The sequence below is a fragment of the Necator americanus genome, chromosome I (assembly GCF_031761385.1).
Source record: "Necator americanus strain Aroian chromosome I, whole genome shotgun sequence".
In the NCBI taxonomy this organism is placed as follows: Eukaryota; Metazoa; Nematoda; class Chromadorea; order Rhabditida; family Ancylostomatidae; genus Necator; species Necator americanus.
Window position 1 is genome coordinate 23,470,497 of NC_087371.1, and position 26,209 is coordinate 23,496,705.

Below are 26,209 nucleotides of genomic sequence, written 5' to 3' on the forward strand. Positions count from 1 at the left end.
TTGTGATGTCGCGCCTTTTGCTACTCTCGACTGTGAACGAAATTTCCTGTCCCAGTCTTGTAGTTATGCTTACAGAGTATGAACCTACGATTTCTTTTACGTTGTGTTTGCAGTACAGATGTATTTCTCAATCTCACATTTCGTTAATGATTTCTTTCCAAAAATCTGAGAACCAACGCGGGATCTCTGGAAGTAAACAAAGTAATAAGTGATTATGTTTTTTCGCTGATCTGGCAGAATATCTGCTGCTACTTTAGTAGCATTGTAGCCACTGTCTCATGCTTGTGTATGAGAAAAGAAGCGATGTCGACACAGGTCTTCTGGGACGTAGAGGCACTGACTAGTTGGAGCGCGTGTATTTGTCACTGTCTCCGTTTGATCATTTGCCTTAGTTTTGCTCTCCCCTTTCGCTCTTCCTCCCCCTCCCCGTGTAGCCCGTAGCCCTTTGCTCAACAAGTACATTTGTTGGGGTTTTCGAAATGAACTTAAGAAACAATTATGGACCAACGACCCTTCTTTTATCAATTAATTACTAATAATTTCCTACCCTATTGCATTTTTTTGTATATGGTCCTCCTCTTGGTTATATTATTGGGGAAGTTAGTATAGCTTGCTGACGGAGGTAGGCCGCCAGACGTTGATGCACTGCAGAGGTGACGTGAGACGAAGGGCTTGAAATCACTGAAAGTATTCTTTCGAGTATAGGGCTAAAGACAGGGCTTCTACGTCCAACTGTGATCAGTGTACGGTACAGTCACTTGAGAATGAGGTAACCTAGCACAGTAAAGAAAACAGTTTCCAAATGTTTTCAAACGTTAAGCACTTGAGCACCGTCTCAACGATTTTGCTTTCATGATGTACTTTTTATTGACTTCTGGAGCTACAGAGAATAAGCGGTTGTTGCTAGGAGCTACCGATTGAAATCACAAAGGATAAAGGATAACGCTTCTGGCGTTAATCAATCCGCTTGGGATGCGCCCCCACGTTCACTTCAATTCAGAATCGTTTAAGGTTCACGAACATGTAACTGGCCTATAAAATGACCAGCGGGGGCTAGCAAGTCAGTGTTTTTATCCTCCCAGACAAGTCTGGTACCAATTTATCGACCTCGGAGGGATGAAAGGCTTGGTGAGCACTAGGGCGGATTCGAGCCTCCGATCGATCGTGCAGACAGCGAGAACCTCAAACCGCCTGCTCTACACCCGCCTTGAAATTATATATAGTAATATAATCAGCTTCATACGTTGTTGTTTAGAAGTATTGTCTAACCTTCCCTCAACATGCTAGGTCGCTTTCTGATTTTCGACCAGGCTTGAACCTGGCTGTTTATTTCGATGATGGTTTGTGTATCGCATTTCACACGTCGGTGGCAACGGCGACTGTTCACTCCGGAGCGTATGCGAACCGTGGGGAATTCGTCCGGAACAGCGGCGGCGATCACAACAGCACGTGCTCGTCGCTGGATTATTGTCGCCCAATTGGGTAACCTCTTTCTGCTCATCGTACTATATCTACACGCTTACGTCACGTTTGTTGTGGGTTTACACGCGCTGTTTACGAACGTTCAAATAACTCGGGGATTCGTGTGCTTACAGAGCGTCGAGTGCGATTTGTTAGGAGAGGAACCAGTGAAGGATTTTGAAAATGTTCGTACGAGAAGATCGGCGAAGAGAACGTTACCGTTGGAGCTTGAGGAGTACACTATCATTTTAGGGCAGAACACTTTAATTCCAGTATGACCTTTTAGAGTTCTACATTTTTATTTTTCCCGTAAAATCATTAAATTGGACTCTTTCGACATAACCTTCTATTTTGATGCTTACTTTCTTTACAACATTCGATTTTCTTTTCGGGCTCGGTTTAAAACTTTGACCGAACGTTAACCTTAACCTTCATTAGTTGAGTAAAAATGAAAACGAGTACTTTTTATTAGCCCCGGCAGATGAGAACCGTCGTTAATGTTGCAGATGTGTAAGATTGCTAACACATGCACATTCGTCCCACAGCGTGAAGGTTACTAAAATTATGTAGTCGATGGATGTGCATTGTTTATTTCGTATGTTTATTTAAAAATTAGAACGAAATTAAAATCTTCCCAGAAAGATGTATTGGAGCGATCATGTGCACGTATTCATCGCCATTGCTCAGATGTTGGCATGAAACTGATGGGTTTTCAAGGAGCTCGAGGTGATCCTGGCTCACAGGGTCCGGTTGGTCCGCCAGGTATGTTTATTCTTGTTGACGTCCGGGTTTTAATTTCCCTAAACGATGTATTCTCAGAGCAAAAGGAAGATTTTTACGCATATCTTTTAGTTTTCCTGAATTATATTTTAATTTTTTTTTAAATAAATATGCTTTTAGGAAAGCGAGGCCCTGTTGGAAATGTTGGTCCTAGCGGACTTGTTGGAGAAGCTGGTGATATTGGAGCTCCTGGAAGAGACGGTGAGCAAACTTAAAGGGCTCTTCCTCCATTATTTAACGTGGTTATCTTCGTTTAAAAATTTCTATTACGTAATTTTTTGTTTGTTTATTTATTTTTGAACAGCTTTTTTCGGTATCTTCGATCCGGCGATTACTTTCTGATACAAATTCCCTTAAATTTTTCTTTGTTTTTTTTTTCTACGAAGACATTGAGCCACTTGATTTACACTACTCTATACCTAAGTACATCTTCTACTTAATTCAGGGAATAACTTTAGGTCGTTGTAACTGCTCGTTCCCCGATATGTATGTTCACAGGGTGCCAATTCCTGGACCGCCTGTTATTCAGGTATGCTAGGGGTTGTACTTTTCGAGCGGAATCCTTGAATCTTAGATGTTCTTATTTTCAGGTAGAAGAAAAGATGGTGCCTGTTCCAGTTGTTGTGGTGAAAGAAGTGGAGGTTACACGACTTGTTCCATTTGAACCGACACCTCCTGGTTTTGGTCCGCCACCCGGATGGTCACCTGGAATGCCGAAGCCTGACCTAAGTAGAACAAGAAAGTTGCCAAGGTCCCTTCAGCTCCATAAAGTTGCACCTCATCATTCTGGCCAGTGAAAAATTTTGTTTCTTTCTAGCAAGGAGATTATTGAAAAAAGATTTGTTTGAGAGTGAACCACAACCTCGCAAACTGAAATGTTACAAATGTAGCAATTTGTAATAGTTCTAGCTCTGAAATTTCCAGATTTTCCACGATTACCACTACACCTACTCCACCGCCGACTAGGCGGCGGAGACCAACAACACCTACCAAATACTTTGTGCCACCAGTATTCGGTCAGTTTCCGCGCGTGTACTGTATACTATAGCGCATAAAAATTATTCCACAACTGAGATTTCCTCCACACAAAAATCTCCTACTCAAGGTGAAAATGGCACGCTTTTGTTCGGAAACTTCACTGACGAGTGGGGGAACTACACGAATTTCACCACTCCAGCTCCGTACACGGGTCCACCTACTCTTGGTTATAATAGACGAGGTTGGAGTATGTTCGTGTCTGGAGCCACATTAATAATTTCCTTTTTCAGAGTGTATGCTGGCTGCTGTAGGAATCCCAGTGCTACATGCAGAGTCCCAATACGGCGAGGTATCCTTTTGAGGACGTCTTCTTCCGTTGTTCTGAAAAACAGCTATTGCTAGTAGAGGACAAAATTAATTGTCACGGGACGTGCTGTCACTGAAGCAATCTTAATAATTTCTTCTTCTTATCTTAAATATATCTTAAATTTTATACATGGAAATTACAAAACAAATTATATAGACAGTCGACAAAATAGTATATCACACTGACGAATGCGCGCTTTTTAATTCTCATTTGTAAGCAGTGTTATTTTTAATCTTCCGCATGCGACCATCCGTGTCATGTTGTCCCCAGCAGCATATATTTTATTTTTGAACCAGCTTTTTCCTTGCTTTTTGGTAGTGTTTCATCTTTTTCACATAATAGTGGATGAATATTATTACGTATTTGATTATCTGTTAAATCACGCGCCTGAGTGCGTAATCCACTCGTGTATAGCTCTATCGTCAATGTGATATATCCGCCTAATACACTCAACTGAGCGGACGCAACGCATCTTTCCTCAATGAACTCTCTTCCTCTGCTTGGCACATTTTCCATGTCCCACTCCGCCATCAGCCAGTTGAACACATTCCAAGCCAACTTTAGCTCTAATCTTTCATTAGGTTGGTTCATGGATGCGTGATGCGCATCCCCAATCAGACAGCATGGCCGAGAAGCGTTGGGTTACCGACGGCTATGCTTCGCCGGTTCTTTATGAATATGAAAATGAAAGACAAATGATGAACAAGGTGCAGAAAATAAAGTAAGTTCTTTTTCTTCGCTGTCTCGATCGGCAATGCTGATTAGCGCAACAATTCCAGGTACTACGTTGACTACCTAGCATCGGGTACCGGTAATCTCATTTATAACGGCTCCTACTACTACCATAAACATGGCTCGACTGCGTTGGTCCGGTGTGTTTTTGTTTCTCTGGAAAAAACACTTATCGTGGATCTGTTTTTGTGTTGGCGCATTTTACCACTATCCTGCTTATGCATTTATCCATTATCGAATCCGTTTACTTATGTATTCCCATTGATTTTCCATTTATTTGATTATTTATTTACCTTCTATTGATTTTCAACAAGCTATTTATTTGACTATTTATTAGAACTTATTTGTGGCCGCTTATACATGTCTGCTTGCTGCTCGCGGTGGCGAACCAAGCGCAACCAGGCATTCGAGTGAACGCTTTTGAAACGTATGAGCTATATTACCTGCTCAGTTATATTGCAAAAGCTTACCATACATTGCAAAAAGGTGCTGCCTTCCAGTACATCGCCAAAGCCCATAACCTAGAAGGTAAACTGCCTGAAGGAAGCATGCAGTCCATGGCAGCAAACATTCGTTTTATCGCGCTGGACTGCCGAAAGTTGTCGAGTGAACTCCAACAAACCAGGCAGGCAGCTGTGAGGAACGACTGTAACAACTCGATGGAAGAATTTGGCTGAACACCGTGAAGATGCTCTTCTATATGACTGTAGAGTCGCAGAAAATGCGTAATTGTCAACGCCGCTAAAAACGACAATAAGAACGCTTCCTAAGATCAACTTAATGCGTTAACGTCTAAGGTATCCAGCAAGCAGGTGGTGATTATTGGAATCGACGCAGATGCGAAGATGGGACTTTAACAACCATCGGATGCGCTCGAGAAATGGTATTATCCCGCGGAGCACACACCTGAGGACGATCACCACCTTGCTGACTTGGATGAACAGCATCAAGGCCACCAACGCATCTAGATTGGAAAGAATAATTAATGTTAACAGCTTTCTTGGCAAGGTCGACACCTTTAACGTATGAACAACAGCGCAAGTGGAAGAAATCAAACTGAAAAGACTCAAACTTCAGCACGACTATAACCTGACGCGGAGATTTTTCAATCGAAGTCTAGAGCTATTTGGTTGTCTATGTCCATGTCTGCTATGTCTCGCTCGACACTGGTCGCTGTCCAGTTCTTTTCAGCTCTTCTCCAGAAACGGTTCCAGTAGAGAACCGAGGAGTTTCTTTTGAACCAAAAATTGACATTGCAAGTCTGATTGACGAAAAGTGCAAAAAGAAGTCCCGCCAATATGTCTGTTCATGTTGGATACGAACCACTTTACGGCCCATATTCGTTCAAACACCTATCGAGAATGCTGCAAGGAACGCTCTCCGTTCTGGTGCCGTTCTGTCGTTCATTCTTTCTGAAGGTAGGAAGTCATATGCGCTGCTAAGATTACATGAAGCGGATGGCCACCAGCACAAAGAAAGTCTGCTGATATAAAATCAGGTACGGGAGTTGTTCCAGGTTTCATGCCCTTGGTTGCGACTCGTACTTCCGAAGGGAGAGTCCGTGGTTTAACTTCACCAGTGGAATTGATCGAGGTTGAAGCAGGAGTTGACAAATGGAAAAGACTCGAGTAGAATCTCTTCGTAATGATTTAGATGTCACAAAGCGAAATGCTCCAAATCCCGTCTTTGCTTAGCAAGGTTGTTAGCGGAATGGTATATTAGCGGAAGTCCCTGGGGCACTTCTTTAGACTCTACCTTCTTTGTGCTTCTTCCAGAATCTTCTTCTGCCTATATTTCGAAAGGTCCTTCTGCAACGCCTTTTTACAGCTAGTGTTTGCTACTAACCGCTCAAAGTGCGATACAGTTGGATCAAGTCTCGAAGTCCTTTTTTCTAACAGTCCCTTGGTAGTCTTCAAAATTAGATCCGAGCTTGTTGTGCGCGGCTTTGTGGCACGTTCGGCACAGGCTCACAGTCCTCCGAGCAGCAGGTCGTAGACCACGTTTAGGTCCTCCTCTATGTCCCAGTCATCCTGGGACAAGGAGTCCTCGAGTATGCAATCATCGTATACAACTTCTTTTCTGCTGCGTTGCTGGCTGCACATGCTCTTTTCCGTCGTGTGGCTAAGCCGTATTTTTGCATAAAGAAGAAGTTGATGAGACCAACTACAAAAGGATGTTGTTGCCGAAACGTCAATACCCCCATCTTGTGAGCGTGGGGTCGATCTCCGCATGAGTCGTGTCATGTGGCGATTCCCATGTCCACTGACGACGATTCTTCTTCATGGAAAGAGAATTCTTATGAAAGAGGCGAGCGGCGGACAACAGCCCGGCAAGACGTCTACAGTTTTCATTCTGGTTCCAAATCTTCTAATCCTGTATTCCTCTTCTGTAAAATTTCCAAGTTTTGCGTTGTAGTCCCTGACAACGAATGTGTAGGAGTTCTCGTTGCGGATTACTCTCTCTACTTCTTCGCAAAACGCGTTCAATTCGAATTCATCAGCTGCCTATGTTGGTGAGTAGCATTTGACGATTCTAATGCGTTTTTGACGCAGAGAGCGGAGATGGAAAATAGTCAGATAAGGTAAGAGGATCTTGTGAGAATTGGCAAGGTGGACGACAGATGGGTGCATAGCAAAACCAATAGCGCCTATATTTCGCGACGGAGTCTCCTCTCCACTAATGGCGGCGTACTGCCGATCACCTGTCCTAGGTCGCTCTTTCCTGCTATCGGTCTCTCGCAGAGCAGTAACGTCGATTTTAATACGCTCTCCAGCTCTGAAAAGGGCATGTAGGTCAGTGTCTGTGGACACTGTTCTCGCGTTGTATGTACACGGCCTGAGACTGTCTTCATGGCGAGTCGCGCATGCATCGCATTGGTCCAAAATCACAAACGTTCTGAGCAACCTGAGATTTGATGGTCTCTCACCGGTCGCCATATCGTCTGAGACGGCGGAGCCCAGTGTGTAGGGTATTGAGGCAGTGTGTATACTGCGGTGGAAAGGCGACTTTTCTCCAAACTAAGCAGCCCTGCATGGCGAGCTTGGCTTTCGCCACAGGTGGTCGCCCAACCTATGTGGATCAGGGGGCCACCTTGTGACATTTTGCTAAGACGGTGGTGAGTCGCAGCAAAATGTCACAAGGTGGTAGCGGTGGGTTACTCTTAGAGGACTTCCAATTCGGAGAAGTCCGAATGTTGGATATGTCGCACTCCTTCTCAGCTTGGGACATGGTGCCGGGGGAAGAACCTCCACTGCCCATTGCAGTACGACGCCCAGAGTCACCTCCACCTCCACGCCACTATGAGACTGTGAACCGTTGTGGAGGATTTGAAAGAGTAGTCCTCAACACTGCGAAAAGCAACAGTGTATCAACTCTGCCGATCTGAAGAGATCACTCTAACGTCTTGCTCAACTTGCAAGCACTATCAACTCCTGAAATCGTGCATATCCAACGGCACACATAGTAGGAGAGGAACCTTCGATTCTGCATCCAAAATTTGAAGCCAGTGATGTGGTGGAGGTGATACATTTAGCGCAGAAGTGCTGAAATTTTTCTTCATATGAGGTTCGTGAGATGGCGAGAACTATCCGTTCAATATAGGTTGACGAAAGGGCTTGATTCCTGCTGTCACACTACTTAAGCAAAAGAAAGAATGGGATAAACCGATTGTATCGATTTTTCAGCTATGATCTTGAAACGACTGACCAAATTGAAGCGGAACTTGGTGACATTGCACACAAGGACTGCGGACGTCTTCCAGATCACACTTTTGAGGTAAGCGTTTTTCACTTGAGCGTAGTTGACCACCTCTACTTTGGCACGTTATAACAGCTACGAGTTGTTCTCTACCGTACAAAATTGAGCAGGAGTGCAATGAAACCGATAGACATTCGTGGTTGTACAATCGTCCTCACAATTATGTGGATTTTGCGGTGGACGAAAATGGATTGTGGGTGATCTACATGCGACCTGAAAGTGATTTTCTTTACGTTAGTAAAATTGAACCGGTAAGTACAAGAATGAGCAGATTTATTCGCTTTGTGATTCTTTTGATCGCTGGATAATTTTTCGAAAGATTCCTTAAGAATTTTTTTTTCGAAATTAGCGTTTTTATGTAAGCATCTTCACGGCTGCGAGATATAGTAGCTGGTCTAATATTTGTGCGAAGTTTAGGAACCTTATAATTAATTTTTTACATACCTGATGTGCTCTGCTTTATTTGAATGTAAATTAATCACAAAAAATGAGGATCTTCTTCAACTGTGTTTTTCAAACAGTATTTTATGCACGTGCTCAACTCCTTCTGTGCTTGTATAGGGTGTCTCAAAACTTACGCAAGGTTTGAGTTAAGTAGAAAACACAGTTTTTCAATTGTACTTTTTTAATTGAGACATAAAGTACATAGGACAGGGTTATGTATGGAATAGCACATCCGGCAAATGACCTCCACGGCTTTGCTGGCACATGTGCACTCTGTCGTCGATCACCGAGACGAGATAGTACACGTGCAGGAAATCTCTCATGCAGTAATTGGATTGTTCCACGGGCTGTACGACATGACGCACCATTTGTTGAAAGCACATGTCCTCCACATCAATTTCATCCAATTTAGAATTTCACCTAGGCCGCGGTGCTCAGTACAGGTAACAGTAACTGCCTGACCACCTTAATTTTTGGAAAGTATGGTCCAATTACGCTTCTAACCCAGATTCCGGTCCATACAGTGACATGTTGTGGATGCTATTCCATAGCTAAAGGCAGCATACCACGAATCGAGGGTGGTGCGGATTCCAGAATGCTGTTTTGTACGACGCCATCTATTGCAACGCCCCCCCCCCCCCCTTGCGCCGCCTCCGCCCTGCGATTCGTCGAAAATCAATTCAGACTGCCCCGATAGGCAGTAAGGGACGTTATGGTGCAAGGGTGGCGCGGTGCAGTAGAAGGCATCGTACAAAACAGCATTCAGGGGCCGGCTGCTTGCAGTGATTCAGGGAGAGTTGAGCGGAACCACCCGGTCTCCATAATCTACGACCCCGTACACCTGAAATCCGTACCGCCCCAGATTTCTGGTATGCTACCTTGAACTTTATCCTATGTACTTTATGTTTCAATTTTAAAAAAACGCGAGTGGAAAAACTGCGTTTTTTTTTTAATTCAAATCTTGCAAATGGGACGCAAATGAAATGGGATGCAAATTTTGGGACACCTTATATTATCATAATTGTCATGGAAAAATACTGTTTTCAACAAAATCACTGGAGCATTCTTGAGTTTTTATTGATGTTTTGATGTTTTGAGTACTTTGTTTATGTCACTATGCGTGCACAACAAGACCATCTCTTAGGACTTCTTTATCGTGGATTCTTGGGAGATTCCGGATGTGAACGGAACCCAATTGGCAGATGCTTTCATAATGTGCGGAGTGCTGTACGGATTACAGAGTGCAACTACTCGTGATTCTCGGATCAGTTTCGCTTACGATCTCTTCAGGTTTGCAACTTTAAGCTTCTCGTTGTCCACTAATTTATGTATTGGACATGAAATGCGGATTTTCTGAGTGATGCTTGGATTCTGCAGCATGGTAGGATGTTCAGAGCAAAAATTTTGCTTGATTTTTTCGTCATTGCGGAATTAAAGAGATTTCAAGAGTTTTCAATACAACAAAGGTACATTTAGCGACACGGACGCTTTTGAAAGGTTTGTATGTCGCCTTCAAAAATCCCACGTAGCAACCCTGTATAGATTCTAGAGTTCCAGATTGAATTGGAAGGTTGAGAACACATATTTCTTTTCAATATTGAAATTTGGATTAGTCGAAATAGGTGAGGAGTTAGGACGATGTCGACTAACTTTGAATGAATTGAATTTCAAGAAATGAACGCGGAATTATCCTAAAAATTCAAGTGACCAGTTCTATTTTTATTCATTTTTATTGCAAAACTATTATAATTGTTACTGCAAATAAAACAAGCAAAAAATGCTTCCATTAACAGTATGGTTAAAAAAAAACACTCTTTTTAATAAGAAGAACTTTATTAATTAAGTATTTGAAGGATTTTCACCAGACAACTACTAGTCCTTTGCATCTAGATTTTTTTTTGCATTTAACGTTTTTCTCGAAAGTAACCATTGATGAGTGCCTACACGAGTACTTCAACCGAGTGACCGTGACGCGTCTGCCGCAACGCACGTTCTTCTCAGGGTTTACACGTCCTCCGTTCTGTAATTCTTGCACCGATCGAACTCGTATCTTTGACCGCTCTAGCACAGTCGCCTGCACATTAAAATGGAGATTAATGACTATCGTCTCGTTTTCACATTCTGTACCCGATTTTTCAAATTTCAAAAAATTCGACTTACTCGACTAAAATGGTGGGCTGGTATTATTATCCGACTTGCCCGCATCTTCGCCGAGGCGTGTCGTTCTTGAACGCGGCTCTGCTCATCCTTCTCGATCTACAGCGAGAGCTCGTACAGAAATCGTGTATGTGTCACTGTTCCATTTCCTGCGAGACTTGGTGTCTCGCTAGAACCAAGTGTTCTGAATACTTCAGATCGACAGCTCCGGCAGTTCACCGTAACGAAACGGAACGATAAGTTGTATAGGTGGTATGTGCTCTGAAAGTAAATCCAAGTACCTCAGTTGCATTTACTATAAGGAGTGCCAGCGCAAGCAGGTATAGTCGGTTCAAAACGAACTGGACCATTTCATGTCATGCTGACCCGATTGCTGACAGCAATCAGACTCATAAACGTGGCCTCATTCAAAAATTTATTTTAAATTGAAGTCGAGTTGGAACGACGTGAAGCCTGGTGCAGTTTTGCTTAAGCGGTTGCGATCGAACCAGGACCTTGTTGCCTTAGATAGACTGCGGAGATGAGAAGGGGTCTCGCCGCGCCACTTCGTGCGCTTACGCAGTTGCGTTGGGCTTCAAGTGGTTTGGGCCAACTATATGCTTATACATTGTATTTCAACCATACCCATGCATTCTCGTATTTCGGATCTGCTTCGTGTGGTTTTTTTTTCAATTTTTTGATACAAATCTTTCAGGAACGAGACGATTCCTGGACAAGTGGCATGGTACAATCCGTACCAAGGCCTCACCATGCTTCACTACAATCCTGTTGACAGTCGACTTTATTTCTTTGACGATCGTCGTCTTCTCAGCGTTAACGTCAGGATGGATGAAGAAGAGCCGTATTACGATGACTGATATGCATCCAGCACCATCTTGGAGTATTCTTAATAATTTGAATAGGCATTGATTGTACAAGATATGCGTTCAGCACTGCTAAAACTGTTTCACTCTATTTCATTTTGTATTCTTTATCTGGATATTGGATTATAAACAGTAACTGGCTGTGTGTTCGTGGAGTAGTGTCCGAAATCCATTCACTTCGTATGCGAGTTACCTGTCACTCGTTACCAGCCGCACTATACATATGCCGTTTTTGCTGAGCGGCATTGTGACGACTGAAAAGCGCTCATCCAAGGTTACCATGGTGGAGTGTAAAGAAAAACGCGTATTATATCGCTCCGCCCTTTTCAGGTTTAGGATATGCGTTTCGACATTTTTCGGTCATCGCAACTGCATAGTCCCTGTGACTTGGTGTGCTGCGCCTCTCCGACCGCACATTGTTTTCTTTTCTGGTGTGATGCGTCATCAAATGTTGACTGTCGTAGCGCGAATTTGCTATTTTTGATTGGTATTGTAAGATAGTGCGCAGAACGTCGCTACCGAACCACATCGGAAAAACTACGTTATTCAAATAGCCGGTTGACTGCTCGTGTTTCCGTTAAACAGCACTTCCGCCTTAGTTCTCTTAGTTTTTTTTTTGACGCATTTGCCGAATTTCTTGAATATTAAAAGCGCATCCATTCTCCGACTACTTCCCCGTAACGAAAAAAAGGAAGCTTCACTGTCTTTCGTGCTATTAATTCTAACCAACTGCCGGTTATTTCGAATTTTCATTCTTTTTCATGGACGATTACCTGAATTTGTTTTTAGATATTGCCATTCCTAGTGAAAATCCTCACGACTTCTGCAGAACTCCACTTTTGCGCTAGCTCACCACTCCACACTGCTTCTCGTGTGGAAGTAAATTTTACGCATGATAATTGTTCCTTCCGCAACTTTCGGATAAACGTCGCCGGAATTCCCGAGATTCACCTTCCTTTCGCCTTCCGGAGAGTCGCATTTGACCTACTTGAGTTGAAGCCATCAGAAATTAATGATGTTGAAATCTCTTTGTAGGTTTAGAGTTGTAGTGAATGACTATGGGCATAATCACGCTCATTCTTCCCTTAAAGTCCAAGAAAAGCCTTATTTCGTAGATCCGTGTGGGCCTGTTCTCCTAACGATGCAACTTATTGCGCGGTAAAAACAGTTCCGCTTTCTTCCGACGTCCGCGAATCAACTAGTATAAGTACAAGTCAAATGAACAACAGAAGCTGCCCCTCCTTGGAGCTATGGATTTACTCTGATTGAGGTGTCCTGAAGCTAATACATGTACGAAAAGTTGTCTGTTAACGAGATTGGAAGTGCGTGATACTAATAACACATTATTACTAGTAATAATACATCAATTACGAATACACTTTTAGAGTACTTAGAATAAGAATCATTGAGCGCGAGAGTGCCAGTTCCTGTTTAGAGAGAGTTATGAATTTGGATGTCGCGTATTCGTTCCATTTGTTCGTAAAAAACGGAACAGCAATCACATTTGGTTCGGTAAGGTGTCCTCGTGTGTAGATGTCAGAAAGTTTGAGAGGTTCTGTCCAGGCGTCCTTGGTTTCGCCAGCTTTTTTTTCCGAGAAAATACGAATTTGCTGTCGAATATTAGTATGTTTTTACATTTTATTGTGCACAGGAGAAATGTGAATCACATAAGGAAATAGACGCAAACATATAACGTCTATTGTGTCTAGAACTTTCTTCTTCTCGTCATTTTCTCTTCTCTTTTTCTTTTCAGATGACCGTCTTTTGCGTGGTAGAACATAAGCATCAAAGAGGGACAGGAGAACTGTGGGGGTCCATTTGATTCCTCATCCGCAGTCTGTTCCAAATTTATTAACGAAGTCAAGGCTTCGGAATAACGGGGTGCTCCTCTACGGCGATCTCGGGCAGTGCTTTATCAAATTTAAATTAAATTAATATTAAATTAAATATTGAAGATTTAAGTAAGATTTAAATTAATACTGAAATAAAGTAAATTAGCAAAGCAGTAAGAGAAAATCAGCCTAACTTGTGCTAGACAGGCAGCCTCTTAAGGCCATGAAACCTTTCACTTATATCTTTGAAGGACGCTGCTGTTCCTCGCTCCTTGAGTCTTTGAATCCATAATTTCTGGCAACTCCAGCCTTTTAAAGCCTACCTGAACCTGAAGCGAGAAGAATTTTCGCCCTTTCATATCGTAGCGTATTAGAAAACATTACTGGTAATGTAGACATATTTTATTCCAATCGATTTTATTAGAACAAATTACACACTTTCAATCTAAGTTAATTGTTGTTCTTTCACCTCACCCCTTCATTTCGAGTAGGACAGTACACGTACATGAGGAACATACAAGGGTGTAAATATTCTTTTTAATATCTATGTCAGAATTAAGGGATTAGATCCCATTGTTCTCGAATTTTGCAAGTACTTCCAAATTTCTAATTTACTTGAGCATTTTTATTGAAAACGTGATGTCTTGACTTTGACTTTGTAGTATGTATGTTAAGAATCAGTTGAAGTTAGGCCTTAAAACTGAGCTAAAACTGATGCAAGTCGATCTCTTGTCTTCCAGGCACGCAGATTTCCAAATTCACCTTTCATTTCATCATTCGTAATCTTTTTTACATATTTTAGTGCTGAGGTTGTTAATGATGGGAAGGAGAGGGCTAGGCGAGGCCCCATTTTGAGGTCGGTGAGGCCTCTCCCGGAGAAATTTCAGATGAAAAATCCGGACCTGTCACTAACATATTGTAAAATTCTGAACTAAATGCAGTTCCAATTCAAAACAGTTACACAAAATACTTAGGTTAGCCACGAGAATCAAGTTTGGCTGATTTCGACTTTTTTTCGAAAACAATTCATTGATTTGATTTATATCCCGAATTGATCTCATATTCGCTTTCAGCGTGTAAAATAACCCTAGAATTAGTCTCGGACGGCTAGAAAGTTTAGAAAAAAAATTAGAAATCTAACCTGCCCCTTCCAATTACCTTCTACCCGCATTTTATGTGTTTTTGATTTCCCAAACGGGATCCCCACAGCAAGTTATATCTAAAAACTTTTTTCAAGGGTAATATCACTCTACTTTTTTGCATCTGAGCACAACAGAATGTTTGCGTCAATCTCACAAAGGAGTTGCTTAGCCAACAGACCGCCGCGGCGGAGGATTTTGCGCTCCGGCCACAAATCTCGTCCGAATGCCTTGAGCTCCTCGCCGGCGGTGGCCGACCACACTCGGACGTCAATGTCTGCGCTTTCACAGCATGTGAGGGAGCCGGAAGCGAAGGCAGAAACGATTTGTAAACATAAAGTACATCAGTGTGTTCCTTCTCCATCCATAGTTTATTTGTAGTTTATTTATGAGATCGAGGCTGACGGGCACATGTTTCTGGAATTAGCGATTTGTTTGGGTTTCCTCATTCTGTGCTGTGCTTCTGGGCTGCCGAGTGATGATCTTTTCCCCTTTTTAACGTTACTGGATAGTTTCTTGAAGTTTAAAATGAGATCCAACGCTTTTCCAGAAACCTTTTTCTTTTTATAACGGAGGAGAACTCGACCGACAGAAACGGGGATGAGCTCCTAAAATGTTCTCGTTTGTGTCACTTGCAGGCGTAACTGTTTCCCAGTTTCCCACTTTTCTAACACTTTCTATTTTTCTTCCGAAATTTCAAGAGGAATAGTTAGCAATGTGTTTTGGTTCGTTTTCAGAGGATTTTAGAAAATCCAACAAAACGTCGTCGTCGTTCACCACCATTACTTTACTTATTTATTATCAGTCTCCACTTGTAAAAAAAACAGAAAAAGAAAAAACAGAGATACACGTGTAAAAGAGCAACTTCACATGCATAGGAAGATCGGAAAATGCTCGATCATTAGGGGTCAAAGGGTCTACGATTAGAATTTTCATGTGATTTCCAATGGGAAGGAACAGATATGTAGTAATCGTATTTCTGCGTATTTCTGCTGCGGTAGCGGTATCTCAACTAGTCTTGATTTTTAAAGTACGCATATCATTTTGGGTACTCTGAGATGACAAATTTTGAGAAATTATGCAAACTCTGAGGAATTTTGTAAGAGAGAAAGATTCCTGTTCTATACGTGGATTTATCTGGTCATATAAAAAGTATTATGAAGAACAGACTATCACGAAATTGACGGTGTTGGCATCTCACTGCAAATACATGCATGTGTGGTGTAGTTTACGATTATGAGCCTGATAACGCTCAATTTTCTCTTGTAAAAAAGGCAGAAGAGACACATTTTGCAGTCTCGTTCTACTGCCCGTAATAAGTTGCATCGTAGGAAAGACCGGTACAACCGAAATTGTTTCATACGCCTTTTTCTGCACTATATAAGGGGAATTAAACTTAACGTTGGAGAGATTCCAACACCTTCAATTCCGTGGAGCGCTGTTTTTGAAAATTTCATTTGGATTCGTCAGGAAATAATATTGGACAGCAAACATGGTTGTTTTTAACCAATTCGAGCACAGCATAGTTCGTCGACCTTGTAGAAAGCGCCATGAACCTCTTGTACTAACCTTGCCCTTACCAACGTTGAGGTGTCTGGGGTTTGTTTGCGTTTGCTTTGCTGCTTCGTTCGAACTTGTTTGAAATTTAAGTGGTATGTTTAAATCGCGTTATTGAACATCTCTTTCCTTTTTATCTTTCTTTTGCCCGTGGACAACATGGAAATGGGGAGAGTAAATTTTTATGACTTCCTGTTTTAATGAAGGGAAGCAGATATTATAATTTTTATTGTGTGAAAATAGAGCAGATTGCTTAATTGTTTTCATTTTCTGCATTGTTCTTGGGCGAAAATCCCGTTAGTAATTTTAATTTCCTTCCTCCATTTTCAAGGAAAAATAAAAGAGAGAGAAAAGAGCTTAATTAGGTAACGTTCTCTGAAGTAATTATAATTTCTAGTGGTTCGAAGTCGAAGATACCAATGAAAAATTACTAGTGGTAGACTCAAAAGAATTATTTTACTGTCCAGGTTGGGAGTGAAATTTTTCCTGTAATTTTTTTAGTAATACAAGAGTCAGTGAAACATTTCTAAATTCTCAACGAATTAGCAGGAAGGAGTCCGAATAATAAAATATATAAACATCAGTGGATAAAAAATTGCCTATTTTCTATGGAGAGTTGTACTTTTAGGACATTTTTTTAGGACATTTAAGGCATTTTTGATACCCCTAAAAATCTTTCCTTTGAAGATTTGTTAGAGTTCTACCAAGTCTTTCTGATTCATAATGAACTTATATTTTACTAGCAAATCTCCAGAAATTTCCATCTGTCATTAAGAGATTTGCAGGATTTTGTGGACATTCTCTGGATTAATTTCCCTGAACAGTCCTCGAAATGCAGTGAATCATCGGAGAACTGCTCTGATCGGCCGATAATGTGACATTATAGGGATTAGATTTCAAGCAGATTACGGAGAAAAGCATTTTTGCTCGCTTGTTGGCAGTTTGCCAATCAAACAAGCGCTTGCAAGACACGAAATGAAAAACACACGTAGTTCCCGCTATCCTTATTTATTTGTCGCCTCTTCGTTTGCACTGCGAACGCTATGAAGTCGAACATCTCCTGGAAAACAACAAAAACAAAAAATAAACAATTAAATTCAGAAAGTTGATGTTGCAAAGGAAATCGATAGCAGCGGATCAGATCAGAGGGAGGGAATGAATGATGTCTCGGTAGTCTTCACTGCTCTACTCTTTGATCCGTTGTTGTAAGGTGTCCGAAAGAGCAAAAGAGGAATTGGAGTGAGTGAATGGAGGCACAGATCGATCGACCGCTGGACTGCAGTCGGTCGCAGCTGTGTGTTTCCAAACCACTATCTTCTTAACCATCATATTTTTGTTTTCCGAATCCACATAATTTCAAAACTTCATTTTGCATGGCTGTTGTTAAATTTTGGAGCTTCTGAATCCTATTCGGTGATAAGATGAAAAATCTGAATTTTTCTTTCAGGAAATTAGTTTCCTGGAGGCATGATTCGGTTGCTATGAGCTCGTTTGAGTAGAATTACTGAAACAGCAGATCTTGGGGCTAGTTACATTTCCCGTGCTTTGTTCTTTCCTGAACAGCTGGTCATAGCAATAAAAGTTTGACCAGCACGTGCGGTGAACACGAGCCGTCATTGAATCGTTTACGCTTTGTCGAACTTTGCCATCTGTCTTCTGTTTATTCATCCAGCAATCTTTTATTATAGATGGTGCTGCATCGCTAGTGAGTTTATACTTTCTCTGCCTATTTCGACCTCCAATTGCTCTAGGAAAGCTCTGTTGAAGGTAGCTTTCGGGGGAATTTTTAACGTTGAGATTTTCGCAGCGCCAGACAGAGCTCGGCATGCACTTTGCGAAGAGTGTAATGAAAAAAGGAGCGACGCTCTGCACAAATCCAGGAACTACAGGACAAAGAGCAGTTAGTGGCAAGAGTTTTCTTGACTAAAAACTTTTTACACCATAACGATGCTTGAACGAAAGTGGTAGCAAACATGCGATTTTCATAATACTTTTGATTTCGTTGCAACTGCCTATGGTTCTTTTTTTCCTTTTTTTCCAGAATCTAGATGTTCTTTCCCGTTTGTCCTTGTTTTTTTTTTTGCGAAAGACTTCTAAACCTCTATCAGGGAAAATCCGACGTTGGAAATTCCTTTAAATCCTCCATTCGTCTATGTAGATGTATGTAGATGCGTGTAGTATCTAGATGAGAGTTCTTTCTGCTCTATATATTTACTTGAAGGCAACCTTTCTGTTACAGCGCAGGTTGTGGATGTATTTTTTGCGCCGAAATTACCTTCACTTTTGGATCTGTCGCATCCATTTCTGCGTTCCTGGATCGCTCCATTTATTCTTCTCTATGTGTTGGAGAGGTGGGCGAAATGGCTCCTGGAGAAAAGTGTTTCCTTGTCCCACTCTTTCATTTGCACGCTGGATTTTGGTCCGATTTGTTCTCTTTGAAATCTAATGTTCGTTGTTGAAAAGTCTGACCAGCCGGACAGCTACGCCCCTCCTGTGTCCACCACGCCCACCTGTGATCTGACACAGAAGCGCTTCCGTGTGTGATGCATGCGCTGAATGAAGTGTCGTCGGTGAACGGGGTGAATAAGCGTTTGGATTTTTCGTTCCGCTCCGATCACTGCTATTATTCATATTTTCATCTCACTACCACACAGTTTTCCTGTTCATAGACAATTTTTACAAACAAATTTGATCTTATGTTCTTTCGCACATGCAGACGAGAAATCGGAGCCATGGCGAGTTTCAAACCTGTTTCATCTAATCGTAAGAAAAACATTTGCTTTGTTCTGGTTTTCTTAAAACGATTCTTGCGGATCTCTCTAATGATCCCCCCAGATGCGATCTTTTTTCCGAGTTTTCTACTACGATGAGATTAACTACATACTCGAACGAATCTAGCCCGATTTTGCCGTACAGTTTCTGAAATTTCTTTAATTTTAAATTTCTGTAACTTACTACTGTAACATCATTTTTGCATTTGATCACCGCGCCAGAACTAGTTCCAACTAATTAGCTACATCCAAGAAAAAATCACTTGAAATAGGTCTCAAAGTCCAAAAGTCTAAAAAAAAGAAGATACTAGCGTCCTTTCTTTATTTCCATTCCTTTCATGTATTGTCTTTGTGTTCGTAGTTTCTCAACCGTTCCTCAATGTTTTGAGAAAAGAAAAAGTGTACGATCCGCAGTTGTTTCCCAAGATTTCTCATCGACTATCGTTATCTCTTCATCTTTCCGATATGTGCCAGTTTGAAAGTTTTGCTCCAAGTTCTTCTTTCTCCACTATTCATCACATTTTATACTACAAGTTCTCCTGAAACTCTTCAAAAAATCGTTACTTAACGTTTCTATGTGGTAAATAGTAAAAAGACCATACGAGAGCACCTTTTGCTTAGCACTAATGGCAAACAAGCGTTCATTTCAATATGTTCTGAAATAAAAAAGCTGATAAAGAGTCAGCTAAAAATCAGAATTCTTTGTTTTCGTTTTAGTTTTCTTTTTTAGATTTTTTTCTTTGAATGCTGGGAAACTTAACGTAGCACGACTCGTTAAGAATTCTCATGTTAGAAATTCTCGGGAAATCAGGATATTTTTATTTGTTCAATAGAATGGTTATAAGCTAACTTCTTTCAAAAGTTCTATAAGGTAATAAGGTACTTTAATGAGAATCTTAAGTTCATTTCTATTCACGTTTTCTTCATTGCTGCTTCCTCCTCTCTTAAAAGTATGAATATTCGCTAAATTAACGAAACGAAAAAGTTTACGTCTACAACGTTTCGAAAAGGGCACTTCAGTATAAATGTCACGTCACTTTTTTTCTTCTCGCTCATGCTTCACTTTCTTTTGACACTCTTTCCCTGAAGCATGTCCTGTTCCAGGACAGGAGGACGAGTTCTAGCCGGGCGCAGACAGAGCAATGTTCAAAAAGGTCGGTTTCATTCCATAAAGACCACTCGTGATTGATCTCCTCCGTTGGTTTCTATTGGTTTTGTGTCTTTTTGTGATCGTTTGCCTTCTGCCTGGCTTTCCCATCCCTTTTTCTATAGAATTAGGCAAGGTAACTTCCAATAAATCCAGAACACTGCTAATTTGGCACTGCATCCGAAACCCAAGGGTACTTTCAGGCTCACCACCCTAAAAGTTACATATGACTGTAGGTCATTGATTGGAAAATATATAACAACAAAAAAAAGCAACCTTCCGCTTATCTCGGCGCTGACCTTTGGATAATAGTAGAAAAAAGCGACTACATAGTCGTTGCCGGATGCGTTCAAGCGGATGGACGCAACGCGTCTGCCGCAACATACGCTCTTTTCCTGCTTGATCTGCATACCACATCTCTTTCAGTTTTTCCCCAATCAAAGGCGAGTAGCTCTCATATTCAGCGCTGCCGCCGCCAATGTTAAAAGTTCGCATAGCGAGTATATGTAGGCAGTAGATAGTAGGCAGGGTAGACAGCTCTCTGCAGGAGCACACTCACTTTAATTTTTCTAAAATAAATAAATGAATAGACGTTTTGATACGCTTTCTTGAAAAAGTTTTTTCTAGTCGATCTGTGTAGTTGCATCCTTGTTGCTCCAAACAGTGCTCAACACAGCATTTAAATACTTTGTGTTATAGAAGATGACGGAAATTTTGATTGTTTCACAACTTTTTAGGATTCCAGATAAATTTTGGGAGATGCCCGTAATTATGCTTTTCTCCGATTACAGCCGCCTTACGCTATACCTATCATTTGTCATGCTTCCCAGAGACTCTCCCGTTACTTTCCGATCAAATTCCAGTGAATTTTCGTCCATATTCCTAATGAGTTCCTGATATTTTAAAGCATTATATCACGATCGATCGATAACGTTCCTTCACGCCCCATATTTTTTAGGATAAGATGTTCGGATCTCTGAAGAAAGGTTTAGAGGTGTAAATCACGAGTATGAGCGTTTTCACGCTCAATCCCCTTAATTGTCCAGAGGAACTGAGGAGAGAAAACGGCCTCATCAATCGAATGTTCCTACGAGGTACCTCCGTACACGCGCCGCGTCTGCGAGCAAACGAACGGAAATCAATGAGATTCCCTCAGTAGCGCATTCGAGTAAAACTGATGATTAAGCTGAGGAGAGCAGCGTATAGGTAAAGGTGGTGCCTTGCAAGGTGCCTCATAGAAAAACCTGATCGACAAGATTTCTTCACGCCCCATGTTTTTTTAGGACAATTAGGACGACTTAAGTGTGATCTTGCTCGCTCCCATGAGCCACGCCTCTAACCCCAGGTTTCTGGAGAAATTCCCATATCGTGAATTTCCTTCTCTGCTCGCTTTAGGTAGCTGTAGCCATTTGCGATGGCAACAATAATGTTCTACGTGAAATCAACATCTTTTATAACGATTTATAGTTAAATGGGAAATTCTTGTGGAAGTAGTCATTATTGTTCAGTGATGAATTTAATGCAAAATGTCATTGTAACCATACGATATTATCGCGTCATAACCATCGATGAAAGCATTCTCTGCATGGTTAAAAACTGGAAAACAGAAGAGGGTTTCAGGTAGAATCTTTCAAGCAACGAAAATAGGCGGAATTTATCAGCAGCTCACCTGAATTCCGCTAGAGGTTGTGTAAGTACACTGTTTACAAAAAGTCCTAACCAAATTTGTGCTGGCGGCGTTTTACAAAGCGCCTCAGTTCACACGGTGCTATCCAGAGATCTACCTAAATTCCTCTGCCGGTGAAATGTCACCAGAATCATTTTGCTTTTCATCATATTTCCACTATTAGGTGGAACGGATCACATGCGTAGGTGCTGGTTACGTTGGAGGTCCCACTTGTGCAATGATTGCGCACAAGTGTCCAGAAATTCAGGTACTGCTTCGGCTTCTCTTAGCCGCTCTTTGGCCACTTATCCTGTAAGTTTTACAGCTTAGGTCACTGTCGTGGACATGAATTTCGAGAAGATCGAACAGTGGAACTCGGAAAACCTGCCAATCTTTGAGGTTCGTTACTTAATTGCTGTTAATTGGTTAATTAATTGGTTGATTGCTGTCCTAAAGGCTATGTCCCATCTATTGTTCTTCAGCCTGGTTTGGACGAGATTGTGTTCTCCGCACGTGGGAAAAATCTGCATTTTATCACTGATATTCCCAAAGCTATCAGGGAAGCGGATCTAATCTTTATATCCGTGAATACACCGACGAAGACTTACGGTAGAGGAAAGGTGAGCGTAGTGGTCATTCTCTGCTGATCACCGGTTTTTCTGGAAGTATCGCTGCTACAGGGAATGGCTCCGGATCTCAAGTACGTAGAGTCGGTATCACGTACAATCGCGAAACATGCAGTTGGACCAAAGGTTTATGTGCTACTTCCTAACTTTTTCGCCCATTGCTCAATTGTTTTTGTTTAGATCGTAGTTGAAAAGAGTACGGTACCCGTTCGAGCTGCTGAGAGTATCAACGCGATACTCAGAGAGGCTCAACGAAACGATCCTAGCCTGAAGTTCCAGGTACTGTGTTGCCATTGGCAACAGTTGGCTACTGCGGAAAACTTTATACGAACGTTTAGGTGCTTTCCAATCCGGAATTTCTCGCTGAAGGCACAGCTATCAGAGATTTGTCTAATCCAGATCGTGTTCTCATTGGTGGAGAATCGTCCCCTGAAGGTATAAATATCCTTCGAAACTTATGAAATTGTATTGTGACCTCAGATAGTTACTGTATTAGTTAGTACGTGATGTTGCAGAAGAGACTAATGTTCTAATTTTGTTCCCTTTAGAAATAACTGGTGAGTTAAAGGAGTTTTTATGTTTTTCATAAATGAAATCTATAGAAATACCTTGTAGGACATTTCTGTCTTATTTTTACAAGACTAAAAATTTATTGTTTCTATTATTCTTTTATATTTTTCATTATCTATCCAATCTTAAAAAAATTAAATTAGAAATTAATCAATGATCTAAAATTAAAAAATTTAACTTCATCTAATGGTCCACTCTTTCAGGAGCGGATGCTGTAGCCCAACTGGTTCGCGTGTACGAGAATTGGGTTCCGCGTGACCGAATCATCACCACTAACACCTGGAGCTCAGAACTCTCCAAACTGGTACTTTTAGATGCTAGATTTCATGATTACTGTCTGTGAGTACCATCTCTATGGATTTAAAGGCTGCGAACGCTTTTCTTGCCCAACGAATCTCATCGATCAATGCTATCTCTGCTATTTGTGAAGCTACTGGTGCTGATGTGAAGGAAGTCGCGCACGCTGTAGGACTTGACTCTAGGATTGGAAATAAGTTCTTGCAGGCTAGTGTAGGTACGTACCAAACGAGGAATAATAACAGAAATGAGAGTCTAAAGCACTGTTTCACAAATCAGAAAATTCAGGATTCGGTGGAAGCTGCTTCCAGAAAGATGTGCTATCTCTGGTTTATCTGTGTGAATCACTTAATCTGCGTAAGGTCGCTGATTACTGGATGGGGGTGAGTCAGAAATTACAATCGGAGTCGATTGCGATCACCCAGATGAATGCGATGCGCCTTTAACCAGTGACAGGGTAGAGGGGAGAGGGAGCGTGCGTCAAGGAGTGAAGCAAAGGAGTTGCGGCAAGCGCGTCGCGTGCACCGTGGTGAACATAATTGGCGCCAACTATAACTGTATAATCAACACCACTACGAGGTAGTTTGAGTCCAGGTGATTGACATCAACACATGGCAACGTCGCCGTTTCTCCGACAAGATCATCGCCGAATTATTCAACACCGTCACTGATAAGAAAATTGCTGTATTCGGCTTTGCTTTCAAGAAGAACACCGGGGACACTAGGTGAGCGAATTCTCTCTGTGTAATACCCATATGGTTGAGTCAAAATGATCTGCCCTATGGTACAATACGGCGTTGTACCCCAGCGAGTGGCTGGCTTCCTGATCAATGAACTCAGCTAGGGTCCCACCGCGCAACTTCGAACTTTCGCAACTACCCAGTTGCATTCGAAGTTGCTCCATTCATTCCTTTTGACTCGACTGTGTCCGTGCAGGAAGAGGGCAAAGCTGAGGGTTTTTTTTTTCAGAGAGTCGTCCGCTATTCACATAATCAGTCATCTTCTCGAGGAACATGCCCACATTTCTATCTTCGATCCTAAAGTAGGTATTACTCATAGTTTAAAATTACATATTGTTATTATTATTTTATATGGAGACAATCAAGTATCGTAATCCATCCAAGCTAATGTCACAAGAGTTTCCTTACAAGATAAGTCGGAAGTGTTTGTGTTTGCTGAAATTAGTGTACAGAAGTATCTTACGTACAACTCTGTATTTAGGTGACCGAAACGCAAATGCGCTGGGAGTTAGAACAAAGATCACCGGAGGAGCAAGGTGGGTCCTATCGGAACGTTAGGACTTATCACTTCAAATTTAACCCGGTAGTGTTCAGTGTCGAAATTAGTCACGGTTCATCAAGATCCGTACACCGCGGCAGACGGCGCGCATGCTATTGTCGTCCTCACCGAATGGGATGATTTCAAGGTGGGTACGGAAATCTTTTGCTGTCTTAACGAGATTATTTTTGGAATTTCTTTCATAGAAATTCGATTATCGCATCATAGCATAATTGTACAGTCCCCGCCGAGCGCGACGCGCAATATTCTCGACGGAGGCATCATTGGGCCCCGCCTAGATAGGATGACAATCTGATCGATAGGATCACAGTCGATAGTTCGATAGAATGACGCCAATAAACTCCCCAAAGCGCTTTTTTTCTTGTTTTTTGAAATAGTTTTCTTTGTTTTCGTGTATTTGTGCATGAGGGCCGGTGTAGTGTAGCGTAGCGGTTAGAGGTTCCGCTTCCTGCACGATCGATCGGAGGTTCGAATCCGCCCTAGTGCTCACGAAGCTTTTCATCCCTCCGGGGCCGATAAATTGGTACCAGACTTGTCTGGGAGGATAAAAACACTGACTTGACACATCGGCTAGCCACCGCAAGTCACTGTATAGGCCAGTTACACGCTCGTGGACCTCTAACGATCCTGAATTGAAATGAACGTGGGGGCGCATCCCAAGCGGATTGATTAACGCCAGAAACTTAATCCTTTATCCTTTATTTGTGCATGATTAGGGTTACTTTGTAGTCGTAAATGCAACAAAATCTTTCTTCGTTAACGTTCAAAGGTAGCGCGTCATGCCGACGCAGTACGCTTAGCAACGACTGGTACTATACTGTATAGTTGAATAGTTATTTGTAGGAACTCGACTACGAGCGAATCTACAAATCGATGCAGCATCCGGCGTCGATATTTGACGGTCGACTCATCCTCGACCAACGTCAACTCCGCTCATACGGCTTCCGAACCTTTGCGATTGGTTCAGCTCCCGATCAAGCCTACAATCTGTTTGGAAGCTCTGGTTATTCATCTTGAAGTTCCTGCGTCTTATACTGCTCTGATCTGTTGTCGAGAATTGCCTTTCCTTTCGTTGCTTCCGCTCAGAAGGAAAGTTTCGAGCATTCATTTCCTTAGGAGACACTTTACTATGTCACTTATTAAATGTGCACTGCTCATCTGGTTCACCTGATCGCTATTTATTGTTCTGTTTTCTGCGAATATTTCAATGAAATTTTAAAAGAAGACTTGGAAATTCTTTTACAAGTGAGTTTTTAGCAAATAATTTTGGTTATCCAGTATTTTTTTGGCCTCATTTACTCGTAGAAGTTCAAATTGAATAACTCACATGCTGCTCTTTCAAAAAGTACACATACACCTTCATAACCGCATAAAACTGATGTTATGCTCTTTTTGGGGAGCTCATGTGACTATATGATTTGAATAAACCAAACCAAGTCATCTGGTGGATTGTTTGGACAGATTGTTAGGTATCTGACTAAACAAAAATAGCCTTCGCTCCAAAAACATCCACATGGCTGTTTTGGACAAGTAAATTTCAGTACTAGAGGACGATGCTGCACAAATATCGCTTAGTTTTGATGGATTACGTCGAGAAATCTCAGCTACACCTATTTGGCAGAAGAGGTACAGCTCGACTAAATACCCGAAACTTCCGTGCGCCGTTCTTCCGCTTGTTCTCCACTTTTGCGACGAGTGCAGGACGTTCATAGTCAGGATATTGTGAGATTCGTACGCAATCCCTTATAGAACTCATAAAATACGGGT

The 26,209-nt window shown here is 41.7% G+C and overlaps 5 protein-coding genes across 8 annotated transcripts; 3 read left to right on the forward strand and 2 right to left on the reverse strand.

Moving 5' to 3' along the window:
* Positions 1-1,334: 1,334 nt before the first annotated feature.
* On the forward strand, positions 1,335-11,532 carry RB195_006617 (uncharacterized protein; the record flags this gene model as incomplete). Of its 4 annotated transcripts, XM_064179805.1 has the most annotated exons (15): positions 1,398-1,535; positions 1,596-1,733; positions 2,100-2,223; positions 2,362-2,442; positions 2,700-2,770; positions 2,832-2,992; positions 3,166-3,257; positions 3,347-3,460; positions 3,510-3,568; positions 4,168-4,307; positions 4,366-4,458; positions 8,002-8,092; positions 8,185-8,325; positions 9,663-9,808; positions 11,370-11,532. In XM_064179805.1, the coding sequence occupies 15 exons, from the start codon at positions 1,398-1,400 to the stop codon at positions 11,530-11,532; spliced, it is 1,752 nt and encodes a 583-aa protein (XP_064036732.1). The 4 variants fall into 4 exon arrangements, with proteins under 4 accessions (XP_013307730.2, XP_064036732.1, XP_064036733.1 ...); XM_064179803.1 differs by lacking the exons at positions 1,398-1,535; positions 1,596-1,733; positions 8,002-8,092; ... (1 more) ...; positions 9,663-9,808; positions 11,370-11,532 and adding an exon at positions 4,656-4,995 and having other exon boundaries at positions 2,157-2,223; XM_064179804.1 differs by lacking the exons at positions 1,398-1,535; positions 1,596-1,733; positions 2,100-2,223; ... (6 more) ...; positions 4,168-4,307; positions 4,366-4,458 and adding an exon at positions 7,878-7,918.
* Positions 5,138-6,420, reverse strand: RB195_006618 (uncharacterized protein; the record flags this gene model as incomplete). Its single annotated transcript, XM_064179806.1, has 2 exons — positions 5,138-5,282; positions 6,290-6,420. The coding sequence occupies 2 exons, from the start codon at positions 6,418-6,420 to the stop codon at positions 5,138-5,140; spliced, it is 276 nt and encodes a 91-aa protein (XP_064036734.1).
* Positions 6,823-7,254, reverse strand: RB195_006619 (uncharacterized protein; the record flags this gene model as incomplete). The annotated part of the gene is made up of 1 exon (XM_064179807.1): positions 6,823-7,254. The coding sequence occupies one exon, from the start codon at positions 7,252-7,254 to the stop codon at positions 6,823-6,825; it is 432 nt and encodes a 143-aa protein (XP_064036735.1).
* Positions 7,449-7,703, forward strand: RB195_006620 (uncharacterized protein; the record flags this gene model as incomplete). Its single annotated transcript, XM_064179808.1, has 1 exon — positions 7,449-7,703. One exon carries the CDS (start codon positions 7,449-7,451, stop codon positions 7,701-7,703), a length of 255 nt encoding a protein of 84 aa, XP_064036736.1.
* An 8,447-nt stretch (positions 11,533-19,979) lies between the features above and the next one.
* Positions 19,980-25,459, forward strand: RB195_006621 (uncharacterized protein; the record flags this gene model as incomplete). Its single annotated transcript, XM_064179809.1, has 15 exons — positions 19,980-19,991; positions 21,835-21,918; positions 21,981-22,049; positions 22,133-22,270; positions 22,331-22,402; positions 22,457-22,555; positions 22,615-22,711; positions 23,050-23,150; positions 23,213-23,360; positions 23,432-23,526; positions 23,738-23,868; positions 24,113-24,185; positions 24,365-24,419; positions 24,478-24,569; positions 25,286-25,459. 15 exons carry the CDS (start codon positions 19,980-19,982, stop codon positions 25,457-25,459), a joined length of 1,440 nt encoding a protein of 479 aa, XP_064036738.1.
* Between the last annotated feature and the right edge of the window lie 750 nt (positions 25,460-26,209).